The sequence below is a fragment of the Metopolophium dirhodum genome, chromosome 3 (assembly GCF_019925205.1).
Source record: "Metopolophium dirhodum isolate CAU chromosome 3, ASM1992520v1, whole genome shotgun sequence".
NCBI classification, from domain to species: domain Eukaryota; kingdom Metazoa; phylum Arthropoda; class Insecta; order Hemiptera; family Aphididae; genus Metopolophium; species Metopolophium dirhodum.
This window is the reverse complement of record NC_083562.1, coordinates 35,626,495-35,643,141: the sequence shown is the minus strand read 5'-3', so window position 1 is coordinate 35,643,141 and position 16,647 is coordinate 35,626,495. Positions and strand designations below refer to the sequence as shown.

The following is a 16,647-nucleotide window of genomic DNA, read 5'->3' as shown; positions in this document are numbered from 1 at the left end:
AATGATAAATAAACAACCCAGGCCAAAATTATGAGATGGGGAATCGAATAATTCAACGGTGTGACAATCTCCACGAGACCACGACGTTACATAATACACGACACTACCAGCCGACTATCGTCTGTTTATTTATGGATACTCTTGTCAAGATTTCCCGCGGAGTTTGATAAATAGGTGTACGCCATTTACCATGTAAACATTGAGATTTTTATTACCGATTATCGATCAATAAACAATAATTATCCAGGATTCTCGGTGTTTACATGGCTTCAATTAAGTAAAACACCGATAGTATCTAATTAAAAATTCCGAAAGACCCATGTTGACATTGTAGACGGGTATAATATGGTTAGGTATAACTTTCGTCAGTCGTTCACGTGTTGATGTTAATATTTTCATTACCACGGATCGACAGACAACAACGCATAATAATGGAAACCATACAAAGGGGTTATTTTTAGAATGTTTTTACAAATGTCTTGTTATCGACGGTAATACCCGCATCACGGTATTTACAATACAGTTAAGTACTAATCGCGATACTTTATCGCGTCGTCATTTCCCAAATAACCGAAAACAGATACCTATTAGAATATTTTTAGAACAACATACTTTAGAATATATTTTGTATTTCATTGTTTAATTGTCAATCATCTGATTACCTCGATAATTCGTGCTATATTCATTTCCGGGTTTATTTGATTGACGTCTTGTCAAATTATACAACATAACTAGCTTATTTTTAATGTCACAATCAGACCAAAAGTGAACAATCGTCATTGTGAGGCTTTAAAATATTTTGGTCTACTTACAGTTAACACCGGGCGATTCTTTTATCAAACAACAACCAATATTTCATAAAGTGTAAATATTTTTTTACATCGTTTCAAATCGCTTATAAAACAACGTTTTTATTAAAAAATTGTATTTTTTATCCTTATAATTTTTTAAGTTTTTCACTTTTTTGTATGACAACATAGGGTTTTAATTTTATATTCCAAAGCAGAGTATTTTACTTGGTATTTCGATACATGAAAATCGAATTTGGGACGAGTAGTTTATGAGTTATAAGTATTTAAAGTTTAGATGAGCGGAGTGGAGTGGTACGGGGTTACCCCGCGAAATGTTTGTCCACTTCTATGTGTCGAAATACTAAGAAAAATATTCTGCTTTGGAATATAAAATTAAAAAACACTATGTTGTATAAAAAAAGTAAAAAACTTAAAAAATTATAAGGATAAAAAATATAATTTTTTAATAAAAACGGTTGTTTTGTAAGCCGCCAGTGGTCAGCGTAGCCGTATTTGAGTAAAATCAGCGTTTAATTCTAAACATTCGTTTGACGACGAGCCAGCTTATGTTGACGGTGTACCCATAGTAATTCGATGGGATAATTTTTTAATACGATTTTTAAGGTTTAAGGCCACCCACAAGTGACGGCTTCTTCCTCGAAATATGAAGGAAATGGAATTAAGGCCCTTCAGAATCGTTATCCAAGTATATTTAATGTAAAATCGTGCCCGATCTCGATTGAAAAATTTCAAGGCATTCGCTTAAAAATCTGAAAGCAACGACAGCTACACGTGTAGTACTAACACAATCTAGTGTATCTGCTGGAAAAAAATTCGGACGGACCGTTTGTTTTAATTTTGGTGGCCCTGAAAAGGGCCGTTTTAAACTGTGTTTGTAGGGTAAGGTAGCAAAGTTAGGCCTTCTTCTCGGTCTTCTTGGGCAAGAGCACGGCTTGGATGTTGGGCAACACACCGCCTTGAGCGATGGTTACTCCGGACAACAATTTGTTCAACTCCTCGTCGTTCCTGATGGCCAATTGCAAATGTCTGGGGATGATACGAGACTTCTTGTTGTCACGGGCGGCGTTACCGGCCAACTCCAAAACTTCAGCTGCCAAGTACTCCATGACGGCGGCCAGGTATACCGGTGCTCCGGCTCCGACACGTTCGGCGTAGTTTCCTTTTCTCAACAGACGATGGATACGACCGACCGGGAACTGGAGTCCGGCGCGGGACGACCTGGTCTTGGATTTGCCTCCCTTCGATTTTCCTGCTTTGCCGCGTCCGCTCATGATTGTAATTGTGCTTGGAATGGTTCAGATTCGATACTAAATGAGACTGATGTGCGATTCGCCTGAAATTTTCGTATATATAGTAAAATTGTGGATAGCAATTCTGTGATTGGACAGAGATAACAACACTACGATACTACGTCACACCGTTCGGTTGACTTTCATTACCAAACGTTGTGGTTTTCGTTCGACATAACCGTGAAACGTACTCGTAGAGAAACTTCTATTTTCCGTTGTTATGGACAAATCGACGATTCTATTTATATCGTCATCACTGTGGGTTTTTACACCAATAAACGAACGGCATGTCGCTTGGGTTTGGTAATATATACCCCCAGTGATGTACTGCCAAATCATCACTCAGTACACAACGTTTCAGTCGTCAACAAGTTTTCTATTTACAACTATTCGAAATGGCTCCAGGAGGAAAATCGGCGGGCAAAGCAATGAAGAAGTCGTCCGGCAAGGCACAAAAGAACATCGCCAAGTCCGACAAGAAGCGCAAGCCCAAGAGGAAAGAATCGTACGCAATCTACATCTACAAAGTGTTGAAACAAGTACATCCCGACACCGGAGTCTCGTCCAAAGCCATGAGCATCATGAACAGCTTCGTCAACGACCTGTTCGAGCGCATCGCCGCCGAATCCAGTCGTCTGGCCCACTACAACAAACGTTCGACCATTACCAGCCGGGAAATCCAAACTGCCGTCCGACTCTTGTTGCCCGGTGAATTGGCCAAGCACGCCGTCAGTGAAGGAACCAAGGCTGTGACCAAGTACACCAGCTCCAAATAAGTCTCCCGTTTTGTGAAATATCATTACTCAACTAAAACGGCCCTTTTCAGGGCCACCAATCGCTATAAAATTTCTGTTCTCTAACAACCATTATTTTTGAACTAAAACTATCGCACGTAGAATATTTTGAACATTTGCAGTGTGTACAGAGCGGGGAGCACTGCGTGATTATCGGGATAATTAAAAAAGAAAACAACGAAAAAAAAATGCCGTCCGGTTACGTGAGAAATTTACTAAAACATCGAGTTCTTCTTTGATAGAATGATATAATATCGTGTGTATTATTATAAATGCGATGGATATTAATAGACGTTGTGCGGGTTTTACCGTCGAAAACACGAGATTCGGCAAAAACATGCTAAAAATAACCAATCTTATGGGCACGGCAAATTTCATTATTATTATTTAACTGTCGGTCGATCCGTGGTAATGAAAAAATTAACGTTAATATATATTTGAGCGACTGTGAGTAATAGCTATACCTAACCAGACTGTAATGTCAACATGGGTCTTTCGGGTTTTTAATTAGGTACAATCGGTATCTTACGTAATTGAAGCCATATAAACACCGAGAATCCTGGATAATTATTGTTTATTTATCGACTATCAGTAATAAAAATATATTTATAACAATGTCAATGTTTACTCGGTAAATGGCGTACCTATTCATCAAACTTCCCCAGAACGCGGGACAAAAGTATCTATAAATAAACAGACGATAATCGGCTGCTAGTGTCGTGTATAATTATAATGTATGTTTTATACGTCGTGGTCTCGTGGATATTGTTGCACTGTTGAATTATTCGATTCCCGACAGTTATCCAAATTAAATAATATAGTCCATCCAAATAACAAAAATGACCATCCGCCAAATTCTGGTTCAAGTGCCACGGTTGTACCAAAAGTACGACAACGGCATTGTAATATTTTTAACATTAAAAAAAGGGTTTTTTTTAATTTTTATTATAACATTATCATAATATCCCAGGTGGCAAGATGACATTTTATTTTATTTATGATAAAAAAATTATATTTTTATTTATATTTTCCACACATCTTACAATATTATTATTAAAATATTTTTACTCTTTTTGAGCTATTTATAGGTACAAGTAAATTTCGAATTTTATTAGATTTTTTTTTTAACCTCAAAACCTATAGATAATAGGTGTAGCTAAATAACACAAAATTACAACGTGCAAAATTTACAATTTCACAAAACGTATCATTGAAATATGTAGTAATATTTTACTGGTGACATATACATTGGTGACACTGATAAGGGCTCAAGAAAAATTGGTTGTTATTGAATAATAAACTCGAATGAAATTTTAAAATACATGACGTAGGTAATGCGTGAAGTTCTGAACATCAGCTGAGTGTCGTCAAACGCTGATTCAACCATATTTTTCAGCAAATAGTCGGGTGAAAAAAAAAATTCGGTGTCCGGTTATTTAAGGATTTTATCGGTCCCTATGATGTATATGGCAAAACATATAATAGTATACTATAAATACGATGGATATTCGTATCATTAATAGCAGCTATTACCGTCGATAACAAGGAATTTGGTAAAAACGTTCTAAAAATAAATCATCAATGAAAAACCTATAGAAATACCGATACAAGCAATAATGTACCGACGTAATTAAAATGTTATTATCATTTAAATCGTTTATACGTCACCGAGTTAGCAAATTGTCCGTGTCGATAAATATTTAATTCAATTCAAGTCTAAAATGGTAAATTTGAGCACCAAAATAAAATTAAAACAAACTTACGCGTAAACACCGACTCTTCCGACGAAACGTAGAGATGTGTCATAAATATTATATATATATATATATATATATTTCATGCCATCAGTGAAGGAACTAAGGCTGTGGCCAAGTACACCAGCCCCAAATAAATCTCTCGTTTTGAAATATCATTACTCAACCAAAACGGCCCTTTTCATTATTTTAATAATATTGTCTATGCATACTATGTAAGCTGTTTTATTTTACTTATGAATTAACAATATTCATTTTATTAATTTAGGTGACAATGATCCAGATGATCCAGTCCCATTGACACACTGCAGTCATACGGTTGAAGAATCTGAAAAAGTTCGAGTCAAATACTGTACATGAGCTGTTGGGTATTTACTTACAATATTATTTTAATAATGTATTAATGTTTGTATATGTTGGCTGTTTGTGTTCAGTTCTAGACTGTGTTTATAGACGCATTGTATCTAGTTAAACGTTTAATTTATAACTTATATGTATATCCTTATGATGGATAGAAATAATATTGTAATAGGTAATAATAATTTGTTAGTTTTGTCTATGTGCGTGCTATGTTAGGTTTACTATTAATTGTGTTCAGTGTTTGGTGGCAGACCGGTCCAGGCTACTAAGTGCAAAGGCATATATATTTTTACAAAGTTAAATTATATTTTACCGTTTAAGATATATTATTTAAAATATGGTTAGGTTAGGTTTTATGCCACACGAGCAAATATATACATTTTGAACCATGTTGGGTCAATGTTTTGTAGTTGACTTTTTATTATGTATATTAGGTAAATAAATATTGTAATTTTTTGCTTTTGCAGTAACCATTAACCAATAAACCTTTTTACTAATTAGTTTTATTAGGTATACCTAACTGATAATATTTGTGTTGATCAATGTTGTGTCTTTATGTTTGTCGATACTTCATATTATTTAAATGTTGTTATTTACTAAGAAAACAAGTTGTACAATTTTAAACATTAAATGATCAAACCGAGTAAGTATTGTGTACTAAATTTAAATTGTTCATCTTATGCATGAATTCTGAACATTTTAGATCCTGATGATCCTGCTAATTTATTACCGGCATCCCAGTTAGAACGTAAATATAGGGTTGTTCGAGGCCCATTTCAACCCAAACTTAAATCGTATCCACGAACAATGTTTGGAGATAGATTGCGGTGCTTTAATAAATCTTGGTATGAATAATTATTCAATTGGCTTGAGTACAGTGTGAAACTAGATAGAGCTTTTTGTTTTCCCTGTCGGATGTTCACCAATTCTTCAGGAATAAATGCCGGCTATACAGATTCTGCGCATTCAAAAGTTGGATTTAATGATTGAAAACTAGCTACAACTAAATTTAAAGCACACCAAACCTCAAACACACTCATTTAAATACCATAACTTCATTAACAAACTTTTTGCATTTAAATCCAATAGATATAGTTTTAGATGAAGAGAGAGAACTTATACATAGTCAAAAAGAACAGCAAATATTAAAAAATAGACAAATCATGCAACGCTTAATTGATATAACTCCTCTTTGTATTGGTGGACGTTCATTCCGAGGAAAAAATGAGAAGGAAAGTAGTTACGATAAAGGTCTGTTCAAAGATGTTGTTACACTTTTGGCCAAATATGATCCTCTTCTTAAATCTCACTTAGAATTAGGTCCAAAAAACGCGACTTATTGTAGTGATATAATTCAAAACGATCTAATTATATCCAATAAGTCAAGTTTCTAAAAAATCAGTTAAAACTTAAAATTGAAAATAAAAAATATCAATTATTGCTGACGAGACAAGCGATTTCGGACACCACGAACAGCTATCAATAGTTTCAAGGTATTTTGATGATGTACAAAAATGTCCAGTGGAGCAGTTTGTAGGTATGAACAGAACAATGTCAACTGATCCGCAGACTATTTTTAATGCAATAAATGATGTTGTTAACGACTATGGTATAAAATGGGAGATTTTAAATACAACCATATTAAAATATTTACCGAACATTGAACTTGGAAACGATATTATATTTGAAACGTTATAATATTACTATTCGTTTAGTATTTATGAACTATCGTCAGCGAGATTTTAAAAAAAAAATAAAGTAAATTACTGGACAGATGATGATGCCAAAGATAAAGCTTCATAATGTCATAAACGCAACGGGTGCGTAATAATTTATATTCTGCGCGTTTTTATGTTCACTAATGTGCTGTTGTTATCTTAAACAAATTGTTAATTATCTTTACGTTTGTTACCACCAAATAACTAGAACGGACTATTTCCGTGTTAGTATCGTATTCCAACCAAGTGTTCAGCAGTGAGTTATCATTACTTTGGGTTATAAACGATGTATAGAAAAAAATGGTGGCCCTGAGAAGGGCCTTTTTAAGATGTTTTAAAACTTCAAAAGTAAGTATTGTCAGTATTTTACATTGTTTCTACCCGAAATTTTAACGAGGCAGACTTTATCAATAAATCTCGTCTTAATCGTACTTTACCGAAATCATACAATAAATACGGGAAGGTAAAATGGGAATCTGTTTTATCAATGTGCTTCGATGGTGCAGCAACAATGTCGGGAAGTGTAAACGGAGTTCAAGCTAAATTCAAAAAGAAAAATGATAAAGCGTTCTTTGTTCATTGTCTCAATTTGATTTTAGTAGATTCAGTTGGGAGAGAAAATAGAATAACATTTGATTTTTTCGGTAACATTCAGTTGATCTACTCATTTATTGAAGGCAGTTGCACTAGACACGGCGGTATTTTGGAAACAATTGCAAATTCTTTAAACTTAATGTAATTAAAATGATGTTATTTTTATAAATCGTTTATACGTCACCGAGTTAGCAAATTGTCCGTGTCGATAAATATTTAATTCAATTCAAGTCTAAAATGGTAAATTTGAGCAGCAAAATAAAATAAAAACAAACTTACGCGTAAACACGGACTCTTCCGACGAAACGTAGAGCTGTGTCATATGTATCAAGGACCAGACGTTCAGATGTCCGCCGCCGAAGAAACAGCTGCCTTTGTCCCGCTCCGAACTGAAACTTGAAAGTATCGAAATATTTGATGAAAATAACCCGAACGTAACGAAATGTGCGAGTTTAAGTTATATTATTTACTGCTTAACGACTTGTCTTTCTATTCACGTCTCGGTTTATTATTTTTGTTCGATTGAATTATTTGAACGTCAACACAATTGGCGATTGTCACAGGCGATATAAATATAACATTATAATTTGATAATAAATAATATTCATATCGTTAATAACCATTGTGCGGGTCACGAGGAATTTGGTAAAAACATTCTAAAAATAACTCATCAATGAAAAACCTATAGAAATACCGATACGGGCAATAGTATCTCGACGTAATTAAATGTTATTATTAGTCGGTTATAAATAATATTGAATTTGGGAATTCCTTAACAATAATTGTAACCGATGTTTTCATTTTGATCGATTGCAATATAATCAAACTGCAACTGGGTACGTTTCACCCGTCCATAGTCTGAAACGACCAAACACGCGAACGGACTTTATAAAATATTATTTTCTAAATCACGCGTAATACAATCGTACACAGCTTACTGTAAATGTATGAAATATATTTATTGAGAGAAGTGCGAGTCATAAAATTGGTGGTCCTGAAAAGGACCGTTTTAAGGAAGGAAGAGGGGATAGTATTTTACTACCGCACTACTTCTTTTTGGGAGCTGCGGTTTTCTTGATCGGAGTTTTCTTCGATTTGGGTTTGACGGCGGCCGGCTTTTTCGCTTTGGCTGGGGCCTTCTTTGGTGTAGTCGCCTTGGGTTTCGTCGCAGCGGCCTTTTTCGCTTTTTTGGCTGCTGGTTCACCCGCCGCGGGTTTCTTGGCGGCTACGAGCTTCTTCTTCTTCGGTGTTCCGGCGGCTTTGACTTTTTTGACGATGGATTTCTTCTTCTTGGCTACAACGGCCTTTTTCGGCTTGACCTCGGCGACGGGCAACTTGAAGTGTCCCGAAGCGCCGGTTCCCTTGGTCTGGACGACGGTACCGTTGGCGACGGCGGCTTTCAAAAACTTCCTGATGAAAGGCGCCAGCTTGGCGGGATCGACTTTGTAGTTGGCGGCCAAGTATTTCTTGATGGCCGGTAACGACGAACCTTTCTTCTCCTTGAGCTCCTTGATGGCCGACGTGACCATCACGGCGGTGGTCGGGTGCAACGCAACGGTCTTCTTGACTTTAGAAGCCGACAACTTCTTCTTGGCAGGAGACTTCTTCGCGGCCGGCGATGCGGCGACTGGAGCCGGAGTTGTAGCGACGGTGTCTGTCATGTTGATGATGATATTGTTCAAGTAAATATTAAAAACGATGGATGATTCGCCTGTTCACTGCGGTGATACCAAACGGGTTAAAAAATGTGTAAATATATACAGTGCACCGTGCCAACTAGTAAACCAGTGTGATTCGCGTCGTCGTCCGAGCTACGGTTGTACAATCGTTTTTCACAATATCTCAACGGGAAATGGTGGTAAAAATCTGGCTTTGAACTTTTTGGAAAGCTAACTAAATTCTAAACGATCGCCAATGATTATTGCATCGCCACCCAGTACCACGAAACCACCACGAGTCGTTATTTCCACACTTCCGACCGCGTTTTCGTAAACCGTATTTGAAGGTCTGTCGTATGACTGAAACCAGTCGAAAATTGACAAAAATATTTTGGATGAATTCTCCACGAGTTTCCCGAGACCATAGAATTTGCAGATTTCCAATCGACCGATTTTCCGACGAACAGTGGCTGTTCGAATATGAAGGTTTTAGGACTCTGCTACGGCACGGTGTCACCGGCGTTTCTACCTGAAATTTTAACGAGGCAGACTTTATCAATAAATCTCGTCTTCATCGTACTTAACCGAAATCATGTTGAATACACAATTATAATAACACATTGTCAGAGGACTTCGGTCGAAACTCAGTGCAAATTTGCAACAATTTATGTTCATTTGTATGCACTTTTTGTCAGACCTACCGATGGACCGGATAACGTGATGAGACTTTTGAAAACTGATTTGAATACACTAATATATTTACTTGAGATCGATAACAACACATTTTCTCGTTCCTAAACTCCTATCGATTTTGTTTAAATATTTAATATTTTCCAAAATTTTTAAAATTCAAATAAAATAAATAAATAATCTTAAAACGTGTGCTGATCGACCTCAAGACAAGTAATCGTATTAACAACTGCAAATAAGTGTTCAGGAGTCTCATCGCGTTATATCTGGATAGACGAAAAGTAAAAAAAAAAAAGTAAAAAAATGAACGTGAATTGTTTACAGTTCACCTGCGCAACGTCGTGGCCTGTACGTACACGCATTAATTGTTGTCTCCGTCTTACAAGTGATAAAGTACATGAAAAAATTCACGCAATGCCCTCAATTAATATTTTAATTCGAAGTTTCGTTGTAATTAGTTAAAATAAAACCATGGATTATAATTAAGAATTTCCCAAATGAAATTTTATTTATAACCGCATCAATGATTTAACTTATAATGACATTTAATTACGCCGAGATATTATTATTATTCCCCGTCCCGGTATTTCTATAGAAACTAATTTTCTGAATTTTAGTTCTTACAACAATAATTTACATTTTCTACGTTTTTGGACACCCTTTTTGCCAGTATTCTCAATATCATTCTATGAGGTTTTTCATTGGTGAGTTATTTTTAGAATGTTTTTACCAAATTGTTTGTTATCGACGGTAATACCCGCACAACGGCTATTAATAATATGAATATCTATCGTGTTTATAGTACCTATACTATTATACATGGTCATCATGGTTACTCTATCATATTATGGGAACCGATGTTTCTTGCAATATATAACAATTATAATGTATACAATGAAATTCGAAAAAAAAAAACATTCTAAAAATAAATCATTAAACAAAAACCTCGTGGCTTATTCATGGTAGGTTCACGTAACGAATGACGTAGTGAAATAGTAAATCACCACTGGAATTCACAAAAAATAATCAACTGATCACCAAACCAAACCAGGCAGCAATTTATTCGATAATATCATTAGAATAATAGCTTTAGAACTCGATTAAGCAATTAATATTACAACATTATCCTGGGCTGGAAGAAGCAATGATTGACTCGAAAAATATATTTCTTGAAGCTTTTTTTGTAATATTGAATTCAAAGTCCCGCAATAATATCATAACAAGATTACGGTTACCAACGTAACGGTTATTTCTATGTTTTGACTTAGGGTAGTATTTCAATTGTAATCATGGAAAAACGTTCAAAGAACAATATTATGGATAATCTATTATATTCGGAACGTTATTCCGCGTGTTTTCTTAAACAAATTGGGAATTATCATTGTCGCCACCGAATATAACCAACTTGAACGGAATGTTTTCTTTTATTCTAAGGTTTTATAAACGATATACTATGGTCATATGGTGGCCCTGAAAAGGGCCTTTTTAAGATGTTTTTAAACTTCAGAAGCAAGTATTTAACCTCCGAAACCGTACAGAGTACGACCTTGTCGTTTGAGAGCGTACACGACGTCCATGGCGGTGACGGTCTTCCTCTTGGCGTGCTCGGTGTATGTGACTGCGTCACGGATCACGTTTTCCAGGAATACCTTCAGAACTCCGCGGGTCTCTTCGTAGATCAAACCGGAAATACGTTTAACACCGCCTCGGCGAGCCAACCGACGGATAGCGGGCTTGGTGATTCCCTGGATGTTATCACGGAGCACTTTACGATGACGTTTCGCGCCTCCTTTTCCCAGACCTTTTCCTCCTTTGCCTCGTCCTGTCATTTTGAATGTTGGAAATAGTGTTGGACAACTTGCTCGGATGTGAACTGAACGTTGACTGATACTTTTCTTCAGGTCGCAGTCCCTTTTAACCGTTTCTCTCGACACCGAACCACCAATCGGAACCATGACCGGTTATCCCCCCACCCCCGCCGCTAAAATTCTAAACGTTAAACATCGTCCAATGAGGACGACGCATACTGTTCCCATTTACGTATATATACCGGTCGACAGTGTGTTCGAACCACATCAGTCGTCCGACATCCACGTTTTGCACACCAACTCAGAACAATCTAATCCAGCAGCGCAATGGCACGTACCAAGCAGACAGCTCGTAAATCCACCGGCGGAAAGGCGCCCAGGAAACAGTTGGCCACCAAAGCCGCACGTAAGAGCGCACCCGCCACCGGAGGAGTGAAAAAACCACATCGTTACCGTCCGGGAACCGTTGCCCTCCGTGAAATCCGTCGTTATCAGAAGAGCACAGAACTTTTGATCCGCAAATTGCCGTTCCAACGTCTAGTGCGCGAGATCGCCCAGGACTTCAAGACCGACCTGCGTTTCCAGAGCTCCGCCGTCATGGCGTTGCAAGAAGCCAGCGAGGCATACTTGGTAGGTCTGTTCGAAGACACCAATCTTTGCGCGATCCACGCCAAGCGTGTCACCATCATGCCAAAGGACATCCAGTTGGCCCGTCGTATCCGCGGTGAACGTGCTTAACTTGATCATCGTCATTAGTTATCATACCTTAAAAAGGCCCTTTTCAGGGCCACCAAAACGTAATTATAGTCTGGCGATGGGCACGAATAGTGATTGTGAATATTGCGCTAGCGGCAGTATATTATTATTATTGTTGTACAGATTTTACAAAATAGGAGAATGATAAATAAACAACCCAGGCCAAAATTATGAGATGGGGAATCGAATAATTCAACGGTGTGACAATCTCCACGAGACCACGACGTTACATAATACACGACACTACCAGCCGACTATCGTCTGTTTATTTATGGATACTCTTGTCAAGATTTCCCGCGGAGTTTGATAAATAGGTGTACGCCATTTACCATGTAAACATTGAGATTTTTATTACCGATTATCGATCAATAAACAATAATTATCCAGGATTCTCGGTGTTTACATGGCTTCAATTAAGTAAAACACCGATAGTATCTAATTAAAAATTCCGAAAGACCCATGTTGACATTGTAGACGGGTATAATATGGTTAGGTATAACTTTCGTCAGTCGTTCACGTGTTGATGTTAATATTTTCATTACCACGGATCGACAGACAACAACGCATAATAATGGAAACCATACAAAGGGGTTATTTTTAGAATGTTTTTACAAATGTCTTGTTATCGACGGTAATACCCGCATCACGGTATTTACAATACAGTTAAGTACTAATCGCGATACTTTATCGCGTCGTCATTTCCCAAATAACCGAAAACAGATACCTATTAGAATATTTTTAGAACAACATACTTTAGAATATATTTTGTATTTCATTGTTTAATTGTCAATCATCTGATTACCTCGATAATTCGTGCTATATTCATTTCCGGGTTTATTTGATTGACGTCTTGTCAAATTATACAACATAACTAGCTTATTTTTAATGTCACAATCAGACCAAAAGTGAACAATCGTCATTGTGAGGCTTTAAAATATTTTGGTCTACTTACAGTTAACACCGGGCGATTCTTTTATCAAACAACAACCAATATTTCATAAAGTGTAAATATTTTTTTACATCGTTTCAAATCGCTTATAAAACAACGTTTTTATTAAAAAATTGTATTTTTTATCCTTATAATTTTTTAAGTTTTTCACTTTTTTGTATGACAACATAGGGTTTTAATTTTATATTCCAAAGCAGAGTATTTTACTTGGTATTTCGATACATGAAAATCGAATTTGGGACGAGTAGTTTATGAGTTATAAGTATTTAAAGTTTAGATGAGCGGAGTGGAGTGGTACGGGGTTACCCCGCGAAATGTTTGTCCACTTCTATGTGTCGAAATACTAAGAAAAATATTCTGCTTTGGAATATAAAATTAAAAAACACTATGTTGTATAAAAAAAGTAAAAAACTTAAAAAATTATAAGGATAAAAAATATAATTTTTTAATAAAAACGGTTGTTTTGTAAGCCGCCAGTGGTCAGCGTAGCCGTATTTGAGTAAAATCAGCGTTTAATTCTAAACATTCGTTTGACGACGAGCCAGCTTATGTTGACGGTGTACCCATAGTAATTCGATGGGATAATTTTTTAATACGATTTTTAAGGTTTAAGGCCACCCACAAGTGACGGCTTCTTCCTCGAAATATGAAGGAAATGGAATTAAGGCCCTTCAGAATCGTTATCCAAGTATATTTAATGTAAAATCGTGCCCGATCTCGATTGAAAAATTTCAAGGCATTCGCTTAAAAATCTGAAAGCAACGACAGCTACACGTGTAGTACTAACACAATCTAGTGTATCTGCTGGAAAAAAATTCGGACGGACCGTTTGTTTTAATTTTGGTGGCCCTGAAAAGGGCCGTTTTAAACTGTGTTTGTAGGGTAAGGTAGCAAAGTTAGGCCTTCTTCTCGGTCTTCTTGGGCAAGAGCACGGCTTGGATGTTGGGCAACACACCGCCTTGAGCGATGGTTACTCCGGACAACAATTTGTTCAACTCCTCGTCGTTCCTGATGGCCAATTGCAAATGTCTGGGGATGATACGAGACTTCTTGTTGTCACGGGCGGCGTTACCGGCCAACTCCAAAACTTCAGCTGCCAAGTACTCCATGACGGCGGCCAGGTATACCGGTGCTCCGGCTCCGACACGTTCGGCGTAGTTTCCTTTTCTCAACAGACGATGGATACGACCGACCGGGAACTGGAGTCCGGCGCGGGACGACCTGGTCTTGGATTTGCCTCCCTTCGATTTTCCTGCTTTGCCGCGTCCGCTCATGATTGTAATTGTGCTTGGAATGGTTCAGATTCGATACTAAATGAGACTGATGTGCGATTCGCCTGAAATTTTCGTATATATAGTAAAATTGTGGATAGCAATTCTGTGATTGGACAGAGATAACAACACTACGATACTACGTCACACCGTTCGGTTGACTTTCATTACCAAACGTTGTGGTTTTCGTTCGACATAACCGTGAAACGTACTCGTAGAGAAACTTCTATTTTCCGTTGTTATGGACAAATCGACGATTCTATTTATATCGTCATCACTGTGGGTTTTTACACCAATAAACGAACGGCATGTCGCTTGGGTTTGGTAATATATACCCCCAGTGATGTACTGCCAAATCATCACTCAGTACACAACGTTTCAGTCGTCAACAAGTTTTCTATTTACAACTATTCGAAATGGCTCCAGGAGGAAAATCGGCGGGCAAAGCAATGAAGAAGTCGTCCGGCAAGGCACAAAAGAACATCGCCAAGTCCGACAAGAAGCGCAAGCCCAAGAGGAAAGAATCGTACGCAATCTACATCTACAAAGTGTTGAAACAAGTACATCCCGACACCGGAGTCTCGTCCAAAGCCATGAGCATCATGAACAGCTTCGTCAACGACCTGTTCGAGCGCATCGCCGCCGAATCCAGTCGTCTGGCCCACTACAACAAACGTTCGACCATTACCAGCCGGGAAATCCAAACTGCCGTCCGACTCTTGTTGCCCGGTGAATTGGCCAAGCACGCCGTCAGTGAAGGAACCAAGGCTGTGACCAAGTACACCAGCTCCAAATAAGTCTCCCGTTTTGTGAAATATCATTACTCAACTAAAACGGCCCTTTTCAGGGCCACCAATCGCTATAAAATTTCTGTTCTCTAACAACCATTATTTTTGAACTAAAACTATCGCACGTAGAATATTTTGAACATTTGCAGTGTGTACAGAGCGGGGAGCACTGCGTGATTATCGGGATAATTAAAAAAGAAAACAACGAAAAAAAAATGCCGTCCGGTTACGTGAGAAATTTACTAAAACATCGAGTTCTTCTTTGATAGAATGATATAATATCGTGTGTATTATTATAAATGCGATGGATATTAATAGACGTTGTGCGGGTTTTACCGTCGAAAACACGAGATTCGGCAAAAACATGCTAAAAATAACCAATCTTATGGGCACGGCAAATTTCATTATTATTATTTAACTGTCGGTCGATCCGTGGTAATGAAAAAATTAACGTTAATATATATTTGAGCGACTGTGAGTAATAGCTATACCTAACCAGACTGTAATGTCAACATGGGTCTTTCGGGTTTTTAATTAGGTACAATCGGTATCTTACGTAATTGAAGCCATATAAACACCGAGAATCCTGGATAATTATTGTTTATTTATCGACTATCAGTAATAAAAATATATTTATAACAATGTCAATGTTTACTCGGTAAATGGCGTACCTATTCATCAAACTTCCCCAGAACGCGGGACAAAAGTATCTATAAATAAACAGACGATAATCGGCTGCTAGTGTCGTGTATAATTATAATGTATGTTTTATACGTCGTGGTCTCGTGGATATTGTTGCACTGTTGAATTATTCGATTCCCGACAGTTATCCAAATTAAATAATATAGTCCATCCAAATAACAAAAATGACCATCCGCCAAATTCTGGTTCAAGTGCCACGGTTGTACCAAAAGTACGACAACGGCATTGTAATATTTTTAACATTAAAAAAAGGGTTTTTTTTAATTTTTATTATAACATTATCATAATATCCCAGGTGGCAAGATGACATTTTATTTTATTTATGATAAAAAAATTATATTTTTATTTATATTTTCCACACATCTTACAATATTATTATTAAAATATTTTTACTCTTTTTGAGCTATTTATAGGTACAAGTAAATTTCGAATTTTATTAGATTTTTTTTTTAACCTCAAAACCTATAGATAATAGGTGTAGCTAAATAACACAAAATTACAACGTGCAAAATTTACAATTTCACAAAACGTATCATTGAAATATGTAGTAATATTTTACTGGTGACATATACATTGGTGACACTGATAAGGGCTCAAGAAAAATTGGTTGTTATTGAATAATAAACTCGAATGAAATTTTAAAATACATGACGTAGGTAATGCGTGAAGTTCTGAACATCAGCTGAGTGTCGTCAAACGCTGAT

At 36.9% G+C, this 16,647-nt stretch overlaps 4 protein-coding genes across 5 annotated transcripts; 1 reads left to right on the top strand and 3 right to left on the bottom strand.

Moving 5' to 3' along the window:
• Positions 1 to 1,659: 1,659 nt before the first annotated feature.
• Positions 1,660 to 2,337, bottom strand: LOC132940382 (histone H2A-like). Its single transcript, XM_061007936.1, has one exon. It carries the CDS (start codon positions 2,081 to 2,083, stop codon positions 1,706 to 1,708), a length of 378 nt encoding a protein of 125 aa, XP_060863919.1. The 5' UTR covers positions 2,084 to 2,337; the 3' UTR covers positions 1,660 to 1,705.
• Positions 2,338 to 4,858: 2,521 nt separating this feature from the next.
• LOC132940361 (histone H1A, sperm-like) lies at positions 4,859 to 9,064 on the bottom strand. Of its 2 annotated transcripts, XM_061007909.1 has the most exons (3): positions 7,792 to 9,064; positions 7,601 to 7,716; positions 4,859 to 4,977 (listed from the first exon to the last, which is right to left on the bottom strand). In XM_061007909.1, exon 1 carries the CDS (start codon positions 8,980 to 8,982, stop codon positions 8,368 to 8,370), a length of 615 nt encoding a protein of 204 aa, XP_060863892.1. In that variant the 5' UTR covers positions 8,983 to 9,064; the 3' UTR covers positions 4,859 to 4,977; positions 7,601 to 7,716; positions 7,792 to 8,367. The 2 variants fall into 2 exon arrangements, with proteins under 2 accessions (XP_060863892.1, XP_060863891.1); XM_061007908.1 differs by having other exon boundaries at positions 7,601 to 9,064.
• Positions 9,065 to 14,032: 4,968 nt separating this feature from the next.
• On the bottom strand, positions 14,033 to 14,785 carry LOC132940379 (histone H2A-like). Its single transcript, XM_061007933.1, has one exon. The coding sequence runs from the start codon at positions 14,454 to 14,456 to the stop codon at positions 14,079 to 14,081; it is 378 nt and encodes a 125-aa protein (XP_060863916.1). The 5' UTR covers positions 14,457 to 14,785; the 3' UTR covers positions 14,033 to 14,078.
• Positions 14,786 to 14,869: 84 nt separating this feature from the next.
• On the top strand, positions 14,870 to 15,250 carry LOC132940658 (histone H2B-like). The gene has a single exon (XM_061008369.1). The coding sequence runs from the start codon at positions 14,870 to 14,872 to the stop codon at positions 15,248 to 15,250; it is 381 nt and encodes a 126-aa protein (XP_060864352.1).
• The last annotated feature ends 1,397 nt before the right edge of the window (positions 15,251 to 16,647 follow it).

Excerpts from the sequence above, each read along its gene's own strand:
- LOC132940382 (XM_061007936.1), bottom strand. The coding sequence starts at position 2,083 with ATGAGCGGACGCGGCAAAGCAGGAAAATCGAAGGGAGGCAAATCCAAG.
- LOC132940361 (XM_061007908.1), bottom strand. The coding sequence starts at position 8,982 with ATGACAGACACCGTCGCTACAACTCCGGCTCCAGTCGCCGCATCGCCG.
- LOC132940379 (XM_061007933.1), bottom strand. The coding sequence starts at position 14,456 with ATGAGCGGACGCGGCAAAGCAGGAAAATCGAAGGGAGGCAAATCCAAG.
- LOC132940658 (XM_061008369.1), top strand. The coding sequence starts at position 14,870 with ATGGCTCCAGGAGGAAAATCGGCGGGCAAAGCAATGAAGAAGTCGTCC.